At 43.5% G+C, this 19,286-nt stretch overlaps 3 protein-coding genes across 3 annotated transcripts; 1 reads left to right on the forward strand and 2 right to left on the reverse strand.

The window, feature by feature from the left end:
• Positions 1 to 289: 289 nt before the first annotated feature.
• LOC119408077 (perilipin-2) lies at positions 290 to 2,103 on the reverse strand. Its single transcript, XM_037674914.1, has 6 exons — positions 1,931 to 2,103; positions 1,606 to 1,810; positions 1,332 to 1,414; positions 998 to 1,250; positions 798 to 934; positions 290 to 660 (listed from the first exon to the last, which is right to left on the reverse strand). The coding sequence occupies exons 1-6, from the start codon at positions 1,952 to 1,954 to the stop codon at positions 340 to 342; spliced, it is 1,023 nt and encodes a 340-aa protein (XP_037530842.1). The 5' UTR covers positions 1,955 to 2,103; the 3' UTR covers positions 290 to 339.
• A 2,512-nt stretch (positions 2,104 to 4,615) lies between these two features.
• On the reverse strand, positions 4,616 to 8,026 carry spag6 (sperm associated antigen 6). Its single transcript, XM_037674915.1, has 11 exons — positions 8,002 to 8,026; positions 7,826 to 7,921; positions 7,585 to 7,751; positions 7,238 to 7,421; positions 6,925 to 7,130; positions 5,758 to 5,931; positions 5,532 to 5,684; positions 5,258 to 5,449; positions 5,047 to 5,163; positions 4,825 to 4,970; positions 4,616 to 4,679 (listed from the first exon to the last, which is right to left on the reverse strand). Exons 1-11 carry the CDS (start codon positions 8,024 to 8,026, stop codon positions 4,616 to 4,618), a joined length of 1,524 nt encoding a protein of 507 aa, XP_037530843.1.
• Positions 8,027 to 10,270: 2,244 nt separating this feature from the next.
• On the forward strand, positions 10,271 to 18,733 carry LOC119407495 (WD40 repeat-containing protein SMU1). Its single transcript, XM_037674320.1, has 8 exons — positions 10,271 to 10,337; positions 13,594 to 13,804; positions 13,880 to 14,032; positions 14,110 to 14,226; positions 15,671 to 15,793; positions 17,412 to 17,531; positions 18,388 to 18,504; positions 18,602 to 18,733. Exons 1-8 carry the CDS (start codon positions 10,312 to 10,314, stop codon positions 18,731 to 18,733), a joined length of 999 nt encoding a protein of 332 aa, XP_037530248.1. The 5' UTR covers positions 10,271 to 10,311.
• Positions 18,734 to 19,286: the final 553 nt, after the last annotated feature.

A 19,286-nucleotide genomic window follows, 5' to 3' on the forward strand; every position in this document is an offset into this window, starting at 1 on the left:
CAAACCTAGCAGGACAGACTTGTCCAACTGAAGGACAAACTCAAACCGAGTGGTGTCAGTGCAGCAAGAGACTGCACCTCAAGGATAAGGGACACAGAGGACAAGGTCCATATGTTGGACAAAGACGTGGTTTGAGGGGAAAGGAAGCCGTCTAAAAACAAAACCACGCTCAGATATTTGATAAAGTTTTGAGCGAGACAAAAGTTTAGTTTTAACCTTTTTGGGGGCGGGGCACAGCTTTACTTTTACTTGTGTGACTGAGAACCTACATGAAAGTTGATGAATCTGACTTTTATTTTAGACCACAAGTTTAACGCACTAACATTTAACATGCATCCATCAGCGGCTGTTTCTTTTAACGCATTCCTTAACGTTGCAGCCGTTCTCCAACACAGATGTTCTGCTGGGCCTCGTTCTCAAAGCAGGGGCGCTCTGCAGGCGGACCTGCTCCTTGTTGGAAATCTGGAGCTCGTTTCTGCCTTTTAACCGTTCCGGTTGTGATGGACTTCTCAAGTTGTACATCTGGGTGATGAAGAAAAGTGCAGAAACCCCCTGATGCTGCAAGTACTGAGGCAGTCCTTGAAGGCTCCATACCAGGGTCCGACAGTTATTTGGAAGATCCTGAACCAGAACCGTGGACCTAGATAAACTCTCCCAGACCTGTGGAGACAAGATGTTACGACAACAGCACTTTCTAATGGCACGTAGGAAGGCAGCGATGTCAGGGTTTCTAAATTATACTAAGACTTAAACAACTTGGGACACTTCTGTCCACTATTGAACTGCACTCAGCCCACCTGAACAGACTGGATCTTTGAGCCAACTGTGTGGCAGGTCCTTCGACACAGCTTGGCAGTGAGTTGGATCATTCGCACCGGGTAACTTCTACTGCGAGCGGCAGCCTCTGATCCCTCCACCAGGTGGGCTGCTTTCTCTGCAGACAAAGACGAGCATGATGGAGAAGTCACAAAAAAGTTCTTCATTATGTGCCATGTACCTTTGTCCTCTTCCGTTGGAGGAAGCGCACGATCCATCAGAGCCTCGGACAGGGTCAAGGCAGCGTCCAGTCCCACAGCGGTCACACTGATGGCTCTCTGCACCAGAGACGGTTTGGCTCCATTGCCGTCAGCCTGGGGGATCCTGCTCATCACCCAGGTGACGGTGTGCTGGACGCAGTCGACAGCTCCGTTGGCTGCACCACTCACCACACCCTGGATCTCACCGAGCTTGTTCTTGGCAGCAGCAACAACCTGTGAATCAGTCATGTCTGTGGTTTATTTTTTTATTTTCATTCAAACAGATGAAGTGTTACACCTCCAAGGATACGATACCTCATCTGTGGGTGACTGCAGCACAGGGAACGAGGTCTCCAGCCAGTCCAGACCTTTGCATGCAACATTATTTGCAACAGAAACTGAAAACACACGAGCGCATTGAAAATCGTAAAATACAAGCACAACTTTAAATCCAACCCATCTAATGATTTCAGGTTTGGATTCTGAAAGTTTTAACATGGGAACTGTATCTGAGCTTTACCACCAAACTGGTGTCAAGTTCTGCAGGGAGGGAGCATATCCTCAACCATTATCATGACCCAGTACTCACTCTGAGGCTCCAGTTTAACAAGGACAGGTGAGACTCTGGAGAAGGCTGTGGTGGTCAGAGAGCTCATTCTGGTCTCCAGGCCTTCACACAGGGCCTTCAGGCTGGGATTGCTGCATTTAGTGTCTTTATACAGGACTGATAAGGTCCAACAAGCTGAACGAACCACAGGCAGCTTGGCTACCCTGTCAACTGCACTTGGTACTTTCTGAAAATATATATTAAAAAAAAGGCCAAAATAAAATAAAAAAAGAGGTTTGCACAGTTGCTGGAGAGTTTTACAGGAAAACTTCAGGAAAGGCTAATAAGTAGTTTCTTTTTTCCTCACCTGGTTGTTGTTGTTGAGGGGCATTTTTCAGATTTTACCACAAGAAACGAGCAAAACAAGTACAATTCAAATTTCTTTTGAACCCATTACCTGTTTGGGGAAAAAGTTCAAGGAAAATAAAAACTCAATGTTCAGAAAGTCGGTAGATGGAGGAGAATCTGCTCAAATAGCATCCTCCTGTCGTTAATTAGAGCTCACCTGCTGTTAATGCTGGGGGAGGAGCCAAAACTCATATTTCTTACCTGGTGCACTCAGATGACCCCAATATAACGGTCTTAATGTTTGCCATGTTTTAAGTTCATTTAGTCAAAATTCCCACTTTACAACAACCCAGAAATGATCAAAAATAGTAATTTCATCTGTTTTTCATGTAATTTACCAACGTAAGTTCCCCTGAGACTTCACCAGTCCAAAAACACATTTTAATGCAGAATTTACCTAAATCTGAACATTGTATTTGTCCGTCACTGGCAAAAATCGCAAGCAAAACTTTTCAGTTTAAACTAAAATAAGGATTCTTATTAGCAAATGCTGCCTGGTGTGAGCACATGAACTTTCATTTGAATAAAAGTCACAGATCTTCCAGGTAAAGGAAACATACCTTTCTAAAGTTAATAAAACAAAACCGCCCGCTGCTTCCATCCTCTGTGCATCACACAAAACGCTTCTTTCGTGCTAATTTACAACAAACGCTGCATACTGAGGCTAAAACACATGTTTGATTACTGGGAGAATTAGTGTTTTGTCTTGAACTCCTAACATCATGTTTGAAGCTTAGGCACCAGGATTATTATTATCTAATATATGAGAGGCTGGTACCTGCAGAATCTGGTCCCTGTGTGACTCCTGCTATATTGTCATTAATTGATCCTGATCTGAGGAGAACAGAACTGTGAGCAGAATTTGCACCTGCACAGGAACCTCCATTGGATTTTGTGTCCAACGCCTTAACTCCTCAGCCATCACAGCACGACATGTGGAAAATACTTATCCATCAACATCCCCGAGGGACAGATCTCGCTGCTGAAACTGACGTTCACTATTGTTTATTTAATCGTGGAGGTAAGGATAAAATGAGCATGATGTACAATCACCCATAAAGAAGTGTCACCCCTATTAAGATGTTTAGCAGAATGTAGTAAAATCAATAAATTGACTCGGTTATTGCTTTGGTGAGGCCTCGATCCCTTCAGCCATAATATCAGGTTGTGTCCTGTCTTTGTGGTAACGTCATGCCAGTAAAGGTACTACAATGTAAATAAATCAGAATCAAGAATAGGACTGGATTAAATAATTGGAACAATGTTGTAGAGCCTAAAATTCCATCATAATGATTTATCTCAATTGGGGCTGACGTGAACTTTGACCCAACGTGTAAGAATTAAACTTCAGGGCTGATTCATGCATGATGTTCACTTCAACCTTTCACCATCTTTGTTTGTTTTACATTTTGAAACATGCTGTTTTTACTTGTCCATAAATCTATGTCTCACGCCTTTTGAAACTCGTCTCATTGTCAACCCTAAACGTTTGACTTGACTTTTTATTTCTTTAGCCGTCTTGATCCTCCCCCACCTCGAACACTCATGGCTTGTCTTTTTGTCTTTGTGTCCTCTATCATCATGTCTACAGTTCCCGGCCCAGCTGGAGCTGATGGTCTGCTGGTCGGGGCCCATGAGTCCAGCAAGCCTGGACTGGACCAGAAGAGACTAGAGGGACGCCAAAAGGTGAGGGCTTTTTGACCGTGTGTGTGTTACCTCATGAAGTCCTGGATACATTTGAATGCAAGTCCAACTCATTGTCTTTTGGAGCCATCTTGATTCAAGAAAAATGGCTTAAACAGATATTGAGCAAAATTCAGATCAGAGTCAGTCACAATAAGTTTGTCACATTATTGCCAAGGCTCGATCAAAATGGCTGCAGCTCCATCGTTTCTCAACAAACAATGATCTAAAACTCAGAGAGGCAGCGGGCGGCATGCTTTTCTTTAAGGGACGCTAGGCCTTTATTTTTACACTGAGACAGTTTGCTACAGTAGGAAGTATGTTAACAAATAAATAATGTTTGTCTATAATTGAATATGACACGGGCAGCACGGTGGTGCAACTGGTAGAGCTGCTGCCTCTCAGCGCGCAGGTCCCTGGTTCAAATCCCGGTCCGGGGGCCTTTCTGGGTGGAGTTTGCATGTTCTTTCTGTGCATGTGTGGGTTTCCTCCAGGTACTCCAGTTTCCTCCCACAGACCAAAAACATGCATGTTAGACTGATTGGTAACTCTTAATTGTCCCTAGGTGTGAGTGAGAGAGTGAATGGTTGTTTGTCTCGTTTGTCTCTATGTGTCCCTGTGATGGACTGGAGACCTGTCCAGGGTGTCCCCTGCCTCTCACACTGTGACTGCTGGATATGGGCACCAATGACCCCGACAACCCGAAAATGAAGAAGTGGGTATGGATGAATAGATGGATGGATGGATGGATGGATGAATAGATGGATGGATGGATGAATAGATGGATGGATGGATGGATGGATGAATAGATGGATGGATGGATGAATAGATGGATGGATATGGCACAGTCAGAACAAAATTCAATTCAAATGTACAAAACAAAGAAGTCCACTCAGACTGTCAGGACACAGTGTGTGTGTTTATGTTCAGACTGAAGCAGGAAGTGTATTCTGAAGTGACGTCATGCTGGCTGGTAGCTGTCTAACCGCTGCAGCAGCACCTCAGAGTAACCAGGGGAGTAGTACCTGAAACACACACACACACCTGTAAATACCTGACACTTAGCTGACGGTGGTTGAAAACATCAGTGCCCTTCATTCAAGAAGTGACTCTAAGCAGAAAGGTTTGGATGCCAGAGAATTTGGGATGAACGAGGAGGCAAAGCTTCACCTGACGATCTCTTCGGGGAAGCAGCTGTTGATCGTGTTGATGGACTCCTGCAGAGCTGATCCAGGCTCAGCTTCGATCTCCTGCACTTTCTTCAGGCCTCCGCTGGTCACGAACAGACGCCGGGCCTTGCTGTCGTGAGGCAGCACCTGTTCAAGCCAGGACAGGGTTTAACAAAGGCTTTGCTCAAGGCGAGAGCGGCAGACGTCTCGCTCGGCTCCTGACCTTGCTGAACTGGCAGACGACGTGTTTGAGGATGCTGCTGGGAGCGTCGTAGAGGAGCGGCTCCAGAGCCTGCAGGAAGGTGCACTTCTGCAGGATGTTCTTCAGGGCCTTCTTACTCTGAAACGCAGCACACTCTCAATGTGAGCGCATGAACGGATCGGTTCACTTCCTCCTGATGAGACAAACACCGGTACACTGACTCCCGTCTTACTTTGGCCTGCAGGTCCTCCGAGCTGCTGGCGTCCGTGTAGAGCTCCAGCAGTTTGGGCAGCAGGTTGGACGTGGCCACCGCCTTGGCGTGCTCAGAGGAGTGCTGACCGATCTGACCGATGGACCAGACGGCGGCAGCCTTGATGTGCTGCTCAGACTCCTCAGACAGACACAAGGCCAGCTGGGGGACGCCCTGCGTGGACAGATCTGTTAGTTTCACCTGAAGCATGTGGGGGTGGGGGGCACCTCTGGTTTTAAAGGACCAGTATTACCACCTTAGAGAGAATGACAGCCTTGGCCAGGCTTTCACTGTGAGCTGCCACATATCCCAGCATCATGATCCCCGGCAGCCGCAGGTTTCCACGGCAACTGCCCAGGTAGTCGACCCCCGCCGCGAGCCCACCGCAGTTCACGATGAGCTGGGCCAGCTGCAGGAACACAGGCGCTTCACTCACCGAGTCTTCGTGCACGTTAAAAAGGAGACTTGTGAGACTGAAGTACCTCCGGCGTTTGTTTCGCCACCTCCCTCATCAAGGTGGCGACATTTTTCCTGACGTACTCGTCCGGATCTCTGAGGGAGGCGAGGGCCGCGGGGAAGACCTCCGCCTCGACCACCATCTCCGCCAGGCCCACCGAGTGTTTGCTGATCTGGCTGAGGGCCGAGAACAGCTGCCTCTGCGTGGGGACAAACAGCTAAATGGACCTAAAGCTGCAGGGTTAATCAAACCACCGTCTAAAGTTACACAAATCCTGTTCCAGTAGCTGCTAACATTAAGAATAAGACTAAAAGTGTCTCATTTAGGATGTGGGTGATTCTGGGTGCGTGTTTGTCTGTTAGCAAAATGTCTCATGAACCACTTGACAGATTTTAATGATATTCTAAAAACATAATAATTGGATATGCATCTTCAACCATTTACCTTTTGGAGTTAGCTCTATTCAAGATGGCTGCCACAGCCAGTTGACTTCAGAAAAGATAATAGTCACTTTCTCAGTTACTGAGCTAAACTTTGCCGTGGTAGTAGCTGAGAGTTGTCCTCCTCACATACTCCAAGCACTAACAGATCGGACTTCAGGGAACGCTAGGTCTTAAAATTTATATGAAATTGCATTTTCAGTCTCGATGCTTTGACCGTTTTTCAGGTTTTCCCACCGATGACAGAAACGTGACTTTTATATGAGTTGGGATTTTAAAAAGCTCATCGTCTTTGACATGTTTTACTTAAAAACAAAACATTTTGTCAGACATTGGCATTAAGTGTAAAACCACAACAGCTTCTACCCTGAATCTGTTAGACATATAAATCCTTAACCAGGATAATCACTGTGATGACACTTTAATTGATGATATGCCACTTTATCTGTGCTGCTGATTACCCATGCTGCTGATCTCTTGCCTTTAAGTTGCTATATTCATACCTTTCTGCTCACAACAGACTCATGTTCAGGCTGCTGTTTAATAAATCATATTATATTATATTATTATTGTTTAGTGTATATCTTAGATCCTTGTATGTTGTTTCTTTTTTATATTTTTGCTATTTTTGGATGTAACTGGGACCTTGAGTACACAATTTTGTTCCACCTCATGTACCACATGTGATGTGAATGACAATAAAGAACCTTGAACCTTGATGTATGAGTGAACGTGCACTTCCTGAGTCTCACCTTGAGTTTGGCGTCTCGGCTCAGCATCATAAGTGCCAGGTGAGCGATGGCGCCGGCCTCCACCACGGTTTGGGCCAGTTCTGGCGTGTGTTTGCAGATGTCACTGAGCGTAGAGGCGGCGATGCGTTTGAGGGCCACCTCAGGCTCCTGAAGACACAACACCAGCAGGGGGCCAGCTCCTGCATCCAGCACAGCCTGAGCCAGAGCTGCACGGTGCAACAGAGCACAAAGATAAAGGAGGCTCGCAGGTTCAAAACCACGTGTCCAATAGAGTCAGGCCCACAGGAGGAACCGCAGGCCTGTGTGTCCTTACAGGCATCGTGTCGGGCGACGCAGCCCAGAGCCCAGGCGGCGGCCTCCTTCACCCCGGGGTCAAACTCCTCCAGGCAGAGGACCAGAGCGTCCACGCCCCCGCAGCCCACCACCTCCTGGGACAGCTCAGGGGAGTGTTTGGCCACGGCGCGCAGCACGAACGCTGCTGCCTTCTTGTAGAATCTCTGCACAGAAACACACACATGTTGATGAACCAGTCCCTTTCCAACTAAACCAACTAAAACACATGGAACTGAGTTTCTTAATGTTCTTCATAAAAAATCTGGTTGTTCTTTCACACATGATGACATCATGCAAAGACAATCTGTCAGGAGGTAAGGAGCTCACGTTCTGTGAGGTCAAAGAATGGACCAGCTGGGGAAGGATGTTCTCCGCCACCACGGCCTCGGCCAGGCTGTTGCTGTGGTCCGCCAGCCGGCCCAGAGCCAGAGCTGCAGTCTGCTGGATGCTGGGCACCACGTCCAGCACCAGGGGACGCAGCAGGGGCATCACACCTGCACCAAAGGACAGGACAGGACAGGTGAAGTGGACCCTGACACCAGCACGGGACACCACCGTTTCTTCTTACCTGCATTCTGGAGGAGTTCTACATTTTGTGGCCTGGTTGCGAGATCAGCGACCGTTTGGACAAAGTGGAGTCTGGATTTCTGGTACTGCTCGAAAACTACAGAGATTAGAACCAACAGAGAAACGGGCCGTCAGCAGGTGAGTCTGTGTAAAGTTTACCTGCGGGCGTCTCCTCACCTTGAACCAGCTGCTTCTGACTCATTTTGAGCCCGATAAATTCAAAGAAACCAACTAGTTTTAAACTTTAAAGCAGGATTTAAAGCAGCGTTTCCGAGCACAGCAGTGTTGTGAGGTGTTGCCATGGTAACAAGCAGGAAGAGAAATGCGCGGCAAAGATCGTGTATTAGACAGATGTCTCACTCCGGCTATAAAACGAAATTTAAAGAATCAAACTGAAAGCTTTTTAAATTTTTTATTTTCGACCAAAATTTTATTTTTCTCTAGAGATTGTGTTATTAGTTGAAGAATAAATTAATAATAGTTTTTAGTGGAATGACAGTAAAATCAAAATCACTTAAAAAAAAATCATTTCTAAAAGTTATTTCTATTTTCTTTGCTGACTTTTTCATATTTTTTATTTTGAAGTCCCAAATTGCATGTAATTTAATTTTCAGTGGCAGACTTCCCATTTCCCAAGTTACTTATAAATGGGACAGAAATACATTAAATGTTTTCTCTAAAAGAGACTTTTTGTTTCCTTTTTTAAAAATACAGGATAGTCTCATTGAAACAATCATCTCATTTGCAAAAGGCCTGTTATATGAAAATAAAATACAGCCGTATAATAAACACATCTATAGATTTTGCTTTTATTCATGAAATAAGAAAAATATTTTTTTTGTCCTACTGAAAACCATTTTCTTTTTAACAACTTCTGGTGTCAAAAGGAAAAAAAAAAGCTGATAATCTCAGGGAGCGCTTGAGTAAATAAATTTTTTTTTATGGGTTTTGCTTCTTTCAAGTACAGCTGTAAATACCAACTTCTTTGGAACTTTTTATTCTGGTAAAATATTGGAACGTTAGAAGATTTCAGCTGGTTTTCTACAGACCAGCTTGATTTTTACAGTTACAGTTAATAAAACACAACCTGAACAGCAAATCAGCCTCAAGCTCCATGTGGAAAACTTTGTAAGGAAACTGCAAAGTTAAACTGGGTTACTTTTTCAGAAACAGATCCTGTCTAACTATGAACACTAGGAAACACCTTGTAACTGTGACCTTCCTTCCCTCCATTGATTACGGTGACATTATTTACATGAACGCTCCTACAAGCACCCTGCAGATCACGGTGCGCTAAGATTCATAACTGGCTGTAACTATCGTACCCACCACTGCACCCAGTATTCACTGGTTAACTGGTCATTAACTTCATGCAGACTCTCTCACTGGTACATTTTCATCTTTAAATCACTTCTTGGTCTGCTGCCTTCATACATCTCCTCCTACATGTCTCTGCATGAGTGCAGCTACAGCGTGCGCTCTCAGGACATTATTACCTGCAGTGTTCCCTCAGTGAGGACTGAACTAGGCTAAAGGTCCTTCTCCTACTCCGCTCCTGTTTCCTGGAATATCTTGTAAAAAGATCTGAAGCTCTCGACCTTGACCTCTCTAAGTGGCTTCAAACATCTGCTAAGTTCATGGTAAAAACCAAAGCCGACATGTTCCTGTTTTTAGTTTTCTACATCACTTTACAACATAGCTGGGTTTTTTAAAAATACCATTTTCTTTTATTTGTTCTTCTCAATGTATATGCTTTCTTTTATGATTGTCTATTGTTGTCATCACTCTTTGTAAAAGAAATCAGGTCTCTCTTGTAAATGAGTCCCGAGGCTCAATGAGACTAACCTTTATTAAAAAAAGGTTGAATGAACAATAAACACAAAAAACGTGAAATTAATGCAAACAAATTACATACTCCACGTGGTCCATTGTAGCTGTGTCCTCCAGGAGGTCAGAAATCAAAGACTCTAGGCGATGGATGTTACAAAAACAACAACAACAAAACAACAACAACCTCTAGCTCACAGTAAAGGAGCTGACAGACCAGACTCCAGCCCTTCCCCTGTGTGTTGGGGAGCAGACAAGGGGGGTGGGAGGTAAGTCAGGAGGCCATGATGATGGTTCTCCTATGGGGGGGGGGCATGCTCCGGATCACGGGGTTCTGCCGGTGGTGCTGATACTGCAGCTGCAGCATCCCGCCTCTCTCACACACACTTCGCTCAGATGCACCCTTCATTTGGAAGGAGGCCTGCGTCAAGGAGGAGGAGGAGCAGCTCTGACACTCCAGAGGCAGTCACAGGGGTTTGGGGGTGGGGGTATGTGAGATGCAAGAAAAGGCACGTGTGATGGGTGGTCTCTGGCTCGCACATTTCACGTGGCCATGTAGCCAAGCCTCCACACCGTCATCCTCCTCATCATCATCATCTTCATCATCCTCCTCAGTGCGGTGCGGCAGCAGATTCCAGCAGGAGACAACATCCCATCATCATGGCTGTGGAGCTGGAGCCTGCAGAGTAAGTGTGCACTTCTTCATCCGATTCATCATTTTTATTCGGATGGTGGTGGTGGTGGGGGGTGTCTGGATGTGTCCATCCGATGGTTTCAGCAACTTCCTGCAGGCAGAATTGAACTGTAAAGTCATTTAGAAGTTATAGGCACAAAAATGTGTTTAAATGTAATGGATGTGAAACAAGTGTTTGACTCGGTTGTCATTGGGCACAGCTTGAGGTTGTTGTTATTGTTTGTTTCATCCGACTCAACTTTCAAAGCTTTTGTTACTAAAGCAGGCTGTAGTGGTCAGTTATAGTAAATGTTGGTAAGTGGTTGCACTGAGCCAGTTAATGATGTTCATGAATCTTGGAGGGGGCTGTTTTTCAGTCAGCAGCTTATATTTCATCCACCTGTGTGATGGTGGCTCCACCTCTGACCCAAACTCCCCTAAAATAAACATTTCCAGTGTTCCTATTTAGGCTACATGAGATTTAATAACTTTCTAACAGATTATTTGGACAAATTTAATTTATTCTCATTTAATTTAGATCCATCCATCACCTTCCTCTTGTTCTGGACTCAGGTCTCGGGGAGCACAGGTTGATCAGGGAGGTCAGATCTCTCTACACAGCCACCTCTTCCTGCTCTTCTGGGAGGACTCCAAGGCATTCTCAGACCAGTTGAGAGTCTCTCAGCTGACTTGGGTCTTTCCCGAGGTCTCCTCCTAGTTGAACATGTCCAGAATGTCCTGATGCCCAAACCACCTCAACACTGGATGTGGAGGAGCAGCAGCTCTACCCTGAGTCTCTCCTGGAGAACTGAACTTCTCACCGTATTTCTAAGGGAGAGTCCAGAAACTCTGCAGAGGAAATTCATTTCAACCACCTGTATTTGCGATCTCATTCTTTTGTTCATTACCCAGAGTTCGTGACCATAGGTGAGGGTAGGAACGTAGACTGACCGGTAAACAGAGAGCTTCGCCTTACAGCTCAGCTCTCTCTTCACCACAGCAGACCAGCACAGAGTCGCAATACTGCAGACACTGCACCAATCCGTCTGTCAATCTCACGCTTCATTCTTCCCTCACTCGTAAACAAACCCCAGAAATACTTGAACTCCTCCACTTGAGGCAGAACCTCACCCTCGACCTGAAGAGAGCAATCCACCCTTTTCCAACTGAGGACCATGGCCTCAGATTTGGAGGTGCTGATTCTCATCCCAGCTGCTTCACACTCGGCTGTGAACCGCTCCAGTGAGAGCTGAAGATCACGGCACAATGATGTCAACAGAATCACATCATCTGCAAAGAGCAGATAGATAATCCTGAGGCCGTGGAACAGGAATTCCTCTGCCTGCTGGCTGCACCGAGAAATTCTGTCCATAAAAGTTATGAACAGAATCGGTGACAACGGACAGCCCTGGTGGAGTCCGACTCCCACCCTGAAGGGGTCTGACTTACGATCGGCAATGCACACCAAATTCTCGCACTGCTTGTATAGGGACCGAACAGCCTGTAGCAACAAGCCCCCAATCCCATACTCACAGAGCACCCCCCACCCCCACAGTGTACCTCAAGGAACGCGATCGAACGCCTTCTCCAAGTCAACAAAACAAATGTAGACTGGATGGGCAAACTCCCATGAACCCTCAAGGACTCTATTCATTCAACCTTTATTTATGCAGAATAGTCTCATTGAGCCACGAGGACTCATGTACAGGAGAGACCAGTTCCAGACAGAACATATAAAGTACAGACAACAATAACAATATATTTCAGTAAAAATGCAGTTTCAATAAATGTAGTATTATAAAACAAATCAAGTTGCCATAAAACAAGGTAAAATACCAAAAACAAGAACATATTTGCTTTTATTTTTCTATTGGCAGTATCAAATGTTTAAACCCTCTAAAGAAATTAAGGTGGACTGCTTCATTTCCTGTTGCAAGGTGTTCCAGGTGCAGGAGCAGAGTAGGAAAAGGCCTTTTGCCAAGTTCAGTCCGCACTGAGGGAACGCTGCAGGTAATGATGTCCTGATAGCGCATGTTGTAACTGCACTGATGATGAGACAAGTGGGAGGAGATATAAGAATGTAGCAGACCAAGGAGTGATTTATAGATGAGGATGAACCAGTGTGAGAGTCTACATGTAGATAATGATGACCTACTGACCAGTGAGTACAGAGTGCAGTGATGGGTATGGTAGTTACAACCAGTAATGAATCTTAGCGCGCCATGGTAGACAGCAAATAACAAACAACAAATAGGTATTTGTGATGAACTGTAACATTTTTATTGATGTAGTCAAAATAATCCATAACATGTTTTGTTTTTTGTTATCAAAGGATGTGAGTTCAGATCAATGAGGCCTACAGGCCATAAAAACTGAACACAAGCTCTAAATATATCCTGTTCAGAGGAAAACTAGTTTGTTCAAAGATTTATCATCACATTATGTGATGAGATAGATGTTTTTAATAAATAAATTGGTGCAGGAAGGCAGTCAAGGATGGAAGGTGACAGGAGCGGTACAGATGGAGGAAAGACCAGGATGTTTTAAACCCAAGGGACAACAGTCAAACATCTCTGCTGCCTTTAAGGGCGGCGGGCGATCATCTAATTGCCTGTTTGAGCTGTGTTTGCCTGTCTGTTAGCAAAATGTTTTACAAATTGGAGAGATTTGAATGAAACTCTCTACATCTACAACTGATTAAGGATTCAAGGATTTTTTTATTGTTGGACCAGCTCACGTTTGCGTGTTTGTGGCACAAAATTCAGACTCAGGTCCCAGATCAAGAAGCCTAACAATTAACAAAAGAATAAATACAAAATATGTATATATATAATAAATAAAGTAAAAAAAATGTAAGATGAAGCTGAATTAAGTGCAGCTCAAATTCAACGGCCTGACAGCTGCAGGGAAGAAACTGTTTCTGAGCCTGATTAACGTTTAGTCAACTACAATGAACCAAACACAAGATGATGTAACTCTACGAGTTTTACACACACTGAGATAAAGTCTGAGTGATTTTAGTTCATGCAAAATGGCAGGTACTTAGTTTATGCTCATATAAACATGAGGACAAGGCATGTATATTCTGCCAAAGTTTGTCATTTGTGAGTAAAAACTGCAAAACCATTAAATGCATTGTTTTACTACAAAAACCAAAAGGCAAGTATCAAACTTGATGAGGGATGAATCATCTGCACTGATGGGACAGATCCAGCGGCGTGTGAAGAGCCTGATTAGCCTAACCGTGCACCGTACCTGTGTCTCTGCAGCGTGCTCCGCCTCATAATGCAGTACTTGAAGGAGAACAACCTGTACCGCACGCTGAGCACCTTACAGGAGGAAACCACCGTCACGCTCCACACCGTGGAAAGCATCGAAAGCTTCATCGAAGACGTGAACAGAGGCCACTGGGACTCGGTTCTGTTGGCCATCGAGTCCCTCAAGCTGCCCGACAACACTCTCATTGACCTCTACGAGCAGGTGAGCTTCAGTTTGTCCAGCAGGCGCCTCCCCCCGGCCCAGTTTCACGATCCCTGCCTTGGGTCTGCTCAACAGGTTGTGATGGAGCTGATAGAGATGAGGGAGGTGGGAGCCGCCCGTTCTCTCCTCAGACAAACCGACCCGATGATTATGCTGAAGCAGACCCAGCCGGAGAGGTACACCCACCTGGACAGTTTACTGACGTGCTCATACTTTGACGCTCGTGAGGTAAATGAAACAAAAGCAAAAGCACTGATGAGTTAAAACAAACAGTCGTGTCTGAGGGGGTTTCTTCTGGACTGCAGGCGTACCCGAAAGGCAGCAGCAAAGAGAAGCGGCGCCGGGCAATCGCTGAGGCTTTAGTGAGGGAGGTCAGCGTGGTGCCGCCGTCCCGCCTCATCGGGCTCCTGGAACAAGTCGGCGTGAGTACACGCATCAACATTCGGCTCTCTGTAATGGCACGACGGGAATTGCAGTTACTGATTTAAGCTTTATGGGGTGGCCCTTCCCACCCCCGGCCCCCCCTTGGTGGAGCCCCTGTTTACATGGCAACAAATGTTTCCACCACCAAACAGCTATCGTTTCGGCAGCTGTGCTCCTTTCAGGTAAGACAAACCTCCCTGTGCTGGTGCCACTAACAAACTAGTCAATCATATGTCATATAAATTGTTAAGAATCTACTGATTATTTGGTCGTTGGAAAAAAGAAAGAAAAAGTCAAAGTGTTAAACTTTGATGTTTTCACGGCTGCAGGGTCACTTCAGATATGGAGCCACATTGAAATGTCTCCACAACTACATTTTGATTATTTTCTAATATTTATGCTCAATAAAAAAGGAAGGAATGCTACATTTGATGCCAACTGGTGTTGTCTGTTTACATGCTCACTTTTATTTTCTACTTGCAGTTTAGCTCATATTCAATATAAGATATTTAAGAAATACAAATATTGTCCTTATTCTCTGTCCAGTACATTAAAACATGTGATGAGTCAAACGGTTTAAGTTTCAGATTATGAAATAAATGCACCTAATCTCTGTGACACAAAAGAAAATGAAAACAGGTTTTAAACTACTGGATATTGTCTAATTTTACTTTTAGCACTGAGCTTTTTTTAAATATTATTATTATTATTTTTTTGACATTCAGCTTTATTTTGATACCCTTATTTAAAATCCAGTGCAAAGGATCGCCTTCAGATGTTGCCCAAGTCCAATCAAATCCATCTTTGTGTAATTTAATCTCAGTATAAATGTAGCTGCTGTGTGAAGGCCTCAAATAGCATCATGAAGACCAAGGAGCACACTGGACAGATAAGATTTAAAGCAGGCTTAGGTCATGTGTAAAGGTTTAGGGGATGTTTTCAAGGTGCTGTAATTAAATGAACTTTATTCATAAAACACATTTCAAACAACTGAGGTAAACAAAAGTGCTCTAAAATCACCAACAAAAATGTCAAAACAGTAAAAGAAAAAAAAAATCAAATTAAAATTAAACAATTCTAAAAAAAAAAAAGCGAACATTGAAATGACAGTCTTTTCACGTCATAACCACTGAAAATGTTTTGAGAATATTTATGCTTTGGAAGATAATTTTTGTGAAAGATAATAAAAGATAAAATCTCAAAATATTGTAACAAAAAATAAACACAGTTAAAATTTTGCTAACAAAACCATGCAACAAAGCAAAAAAAAAAAAAAAAAAGAGTAGAGTTGAAAGAATTTGCCATTTTGTTTTGTTCTAGCTGCAGATAACTTTTCCACCTGAATCTGATTTTAAATGCATTGATAGACAACAAAACTAAATTAGAAATAAAAGGTGCGTTTTAATTAAATTTTTTTTTTTTTACTGTTCTTAAAATTGGCAGAACGTGAGACGAGAGCAGTACCCAGGTCATCTCTCCGCCAACACGACCGTCGACTCACCTGGCAGCAAGGAGCAACATCTGGAGAAAGAGACGTTTCCCACACAGCTGTACCGCCACATAAAGGTACACAACCAGTGGAGCGTGCGCTGCGGGGCGGCAACATTCTCTGGTCCATCTGAGCTGACTTTGTGGTAACACGAGCACCAAAACCTTGTTGTTCACCTGCAGTGGTGGGATGTAACCAAGTACAAGTACTTCATTACTGTACTTAAGTACATTTTTCATGTATCTATAGTTTACTTAAGTAGAGTTAAATGTGGGTACTTTATACTTTTACTCCACTAAATTTTACATTAAGTATCTGTACTTTCTCCTACACTACATTTCTATAATGCGTTGTGTTACAAGTTACATTCACATTGCTTTTCTTGATTTGTTCGTTAGTTTGAAAGTAACCAATGGTGAGAGGGGAACTGGTCCATTGAATCACTGCAAAGTGGGCAGGTAACATTAGGCCCACCTTCAAGAAGAGCTGGACCAATGACATATATTCTAGTACAAATGTCACTGAGCTGGGTGCACCTGCAGCTCCGCTAACACACTCAAAATGGATTCCACTGCAAGAGTCAGCCAGAAGATACGCTCCACCCATGGCCTTGTTGAAATATTATTGAAAGACTGTTCAGTACAGCAGGACAATTTTTATCTCACAAAAGAGCCAGACTGGACTAAAAAACTTTGAAAACCAACTTCTTCTGAACTTGAACAAGAAATTCTTGCTGCAATATTAAAATGTGTCAGTTCATGATGTTAGGAGACAAGAGACGTCTCCAAATGTCTCGACACTCAGGTCCAAGTTTTAAAAATGGTGTCAGGAAGTTAAAATATTGTTCACTATTGACCCATTACAAGGTTGACTAGACTTTTTTTTTTAAACTAGAGTTGATGACAAACTGGAGGTGAAATGATCAATGTTTATTCCTTTGTTAGGTCTAATGCTCCTTTTTTCAGTCAGACAACTTTTACTTAAATTATTTACTGCAGTTAAAATGACACATTGGTTTTTTATTAAATAAAAACTTTAAAATGTATAATCATTCCTCTTTCTTATTTCCAAGTCCAAGTGTGAACTGTGTCACAATAAAACATGTATTATCTGCAGCATTGTTCATTAAAATGACTCAACACTATTAATGTATTACACAAAATATACATACGGTAGACACACAATGATACTGTAGACCATTGCATTAGGTAATACATTCAGCAAGTACTTTTAATACTTTAAGTATTTTTAAAAGCAAGTACACAGTTACTTAAGTAAAAACATTAATGTGGTACTTCTACTTTTACTAGAGTACATTTTTGTCTGTTTATTTGTACTTTTAAATAAGTACAGTGTTTGAGTACTTTCTCCACCACTGTAATCACCTGAAGACACATTTTGCAGCTGTTTGTGCTCCAATCTATGGAGATGAATTAGTCTCAAATGTCGTCATGCTCTCATGTGACTTTAGAGACGAATCCGTCTCCATACAAACATCTGTCAGATGGACGTCCCTGCTTTCTGAGCCTAATGTGGCCGGTGAGGACGCTCGGCCCACGCAGCAGACATTTACCCCTGCGAGGTCGTCAGACGGTGGTTTAGTTCTCCGCTCAGATGCGTCTCAGACGGCGCTCCAGCACGATTCTGTGTGTCGACACACGCTGAGGTTCCTGTTCGTCTGATTTGTTTGTGCAGTTTGGACGGAGGTCGCATGTGGAATGTGCTCGTTTCTCGCCTGACGGAAAGTATTTAATCACCGGGTCCGTGGACGGCTTTATAGAGGTCTGGAACTTCAACACCGGGAAGATCAGCAAGGTATCATGACACCACAAACAGAATCCTCAGTGAGATACTTTTTATTTGTTTATTTTTATGTTGTGATTGTTTTAGGGGTTTTTATTCGTTTGGATGAAGTTATATGCTTGTTTGTTCTTATTTTATTTTTTAAAGAAGAGTAGATAAAAAAAAACATAAAAACCATAAAAAAAATATCTGTTCCTATACGTATTATCCACACAATTGCCATTACAAATTGGCCTTTAACTAATGAAGTCAATCGTGTCTGTTAGCAAAATATCTCATTAACCCATGAACATTTTTTAACAAAACTCCCTGAAAGTAATCATGGGATGAACATCTGCTGCTGAGCACTTCATTAAGTCAACCTTATTTAAGATGGCCGCCACATCCAACCAGATTTACCGAACATAAAAACAGCTATAACTCTAACAATTTTGCATCTGTTGAGCTAAAATTTGGCGTGGTAGTAGCTGAGAGTAACTCACAGCACACAGTCTGAGCTCTGCACACTGTGTGAAATATTTGCTTAAAACTTTAACATTAACTCTTACAGTCAACGACGCTGTCTGTAAAATATCGGACATACCCCTGAGCAGATTTAAGTGATCAGTGGCTCTACTGAAGAACTTTTGCAGTCAACTCAATTCAAAATGGATGCCACAGCTGACCAGCTGAGGCCTGGTCAGACCTGGATTAGTTTCAAACGGCTTCGTTCGTGACGTCACGTTTCACAGGTTTGACCAGAGCAGCTTGAACTCTCCTCACCATGATCTTAATGCTCAGTCGTGATGTGCATCCCTGCAGTGCATGCTGGGCCTTCAGTTCCTGCCACTGATTCTATCACTGTGTGCGCGTGTTTGATTTCCTGCAGGATGTGAAGTACCAGGCCCAGGACGGCTTCATGATGATGGATGACGCCGTGCTCGCTCTGGCCTTCAGTCACGACTCGGATCTGCTGGCATCGGGAGCTCAGAACGGCAAAATGAAGGTGAGGCTGTCTGAGCAGCAAACGCCGCCTCATTCCAGAAACGTTTAGTATAAAGGACTGAACGTGACAGAAACGTGTGTTTGTGTCCACGGCGAAGGTGTGGAAGGTCCAAAGCGGCTTGTGCGTGCGCAGGTTTGAGCACGCTCACAACAAAGGCGTGACCTGTCTGAGTTTCTCCAAGGACGACAGCCAGATCCTCAGCGCCTCGTTTGACCAAACCCTGAGGTGAGATTCCTGTAACGATCAAGGTTTGATATTAAAACGATTTGACTAAAGTCGTGTTTGGCCAGATTCTTGCTCCTAGGAGAAACAAAATATATAAATCTTTATGACCAAAGACAGGATTCATAAAAGTCTGGAAGATGAAGGAAGGAGGCTGCTCTTGTTATTTTTTGATCAGTTATTATTACACTTAATATTGAACGTCCTCGATCTTTGTTTTCTGCTAAATTAAATTATTTTTTGCAACATTTAATAGTTAAAATGACAATTTAGCACCTTGCAGCACTAATGAGAATTTGAACTGATTGCAACATGAATTTAAGGTTTTTTGAAGTGGGTGTTGGCAGAAAGGTAACGAAAAACAAGTATTTCACCTACTGTAGATGGCTTTTTGAATTACCTCAGTTTAATTCTTGCTGGATTAATAATCTGACGACCAGTCCAAGAAAAAACTGAATCTATTGCCATGAATAAATTTGGTCTGTACCATCAATCTGAAAGTCTCTAACAGGCTGTCAAACCGTCAATCACAGTGTGACACGACACTTTTCATTTATATA

The sequence above is a fragment of the Nematolebias whitei genome, chromosome 3 (assembly GCF_014905685.2).
Source record: "Nematolebias whitei isolate Nwh7 chromosome 3, NemWhi1, whole genome shotgun sequence".
NCBI classification, from domain to species: Eukaryota; Metazoa; Chordata; class Actinopteri; order Cyprinodontiformes; family Rivulidae; genus Nematolebias; species Nematolebias whitei.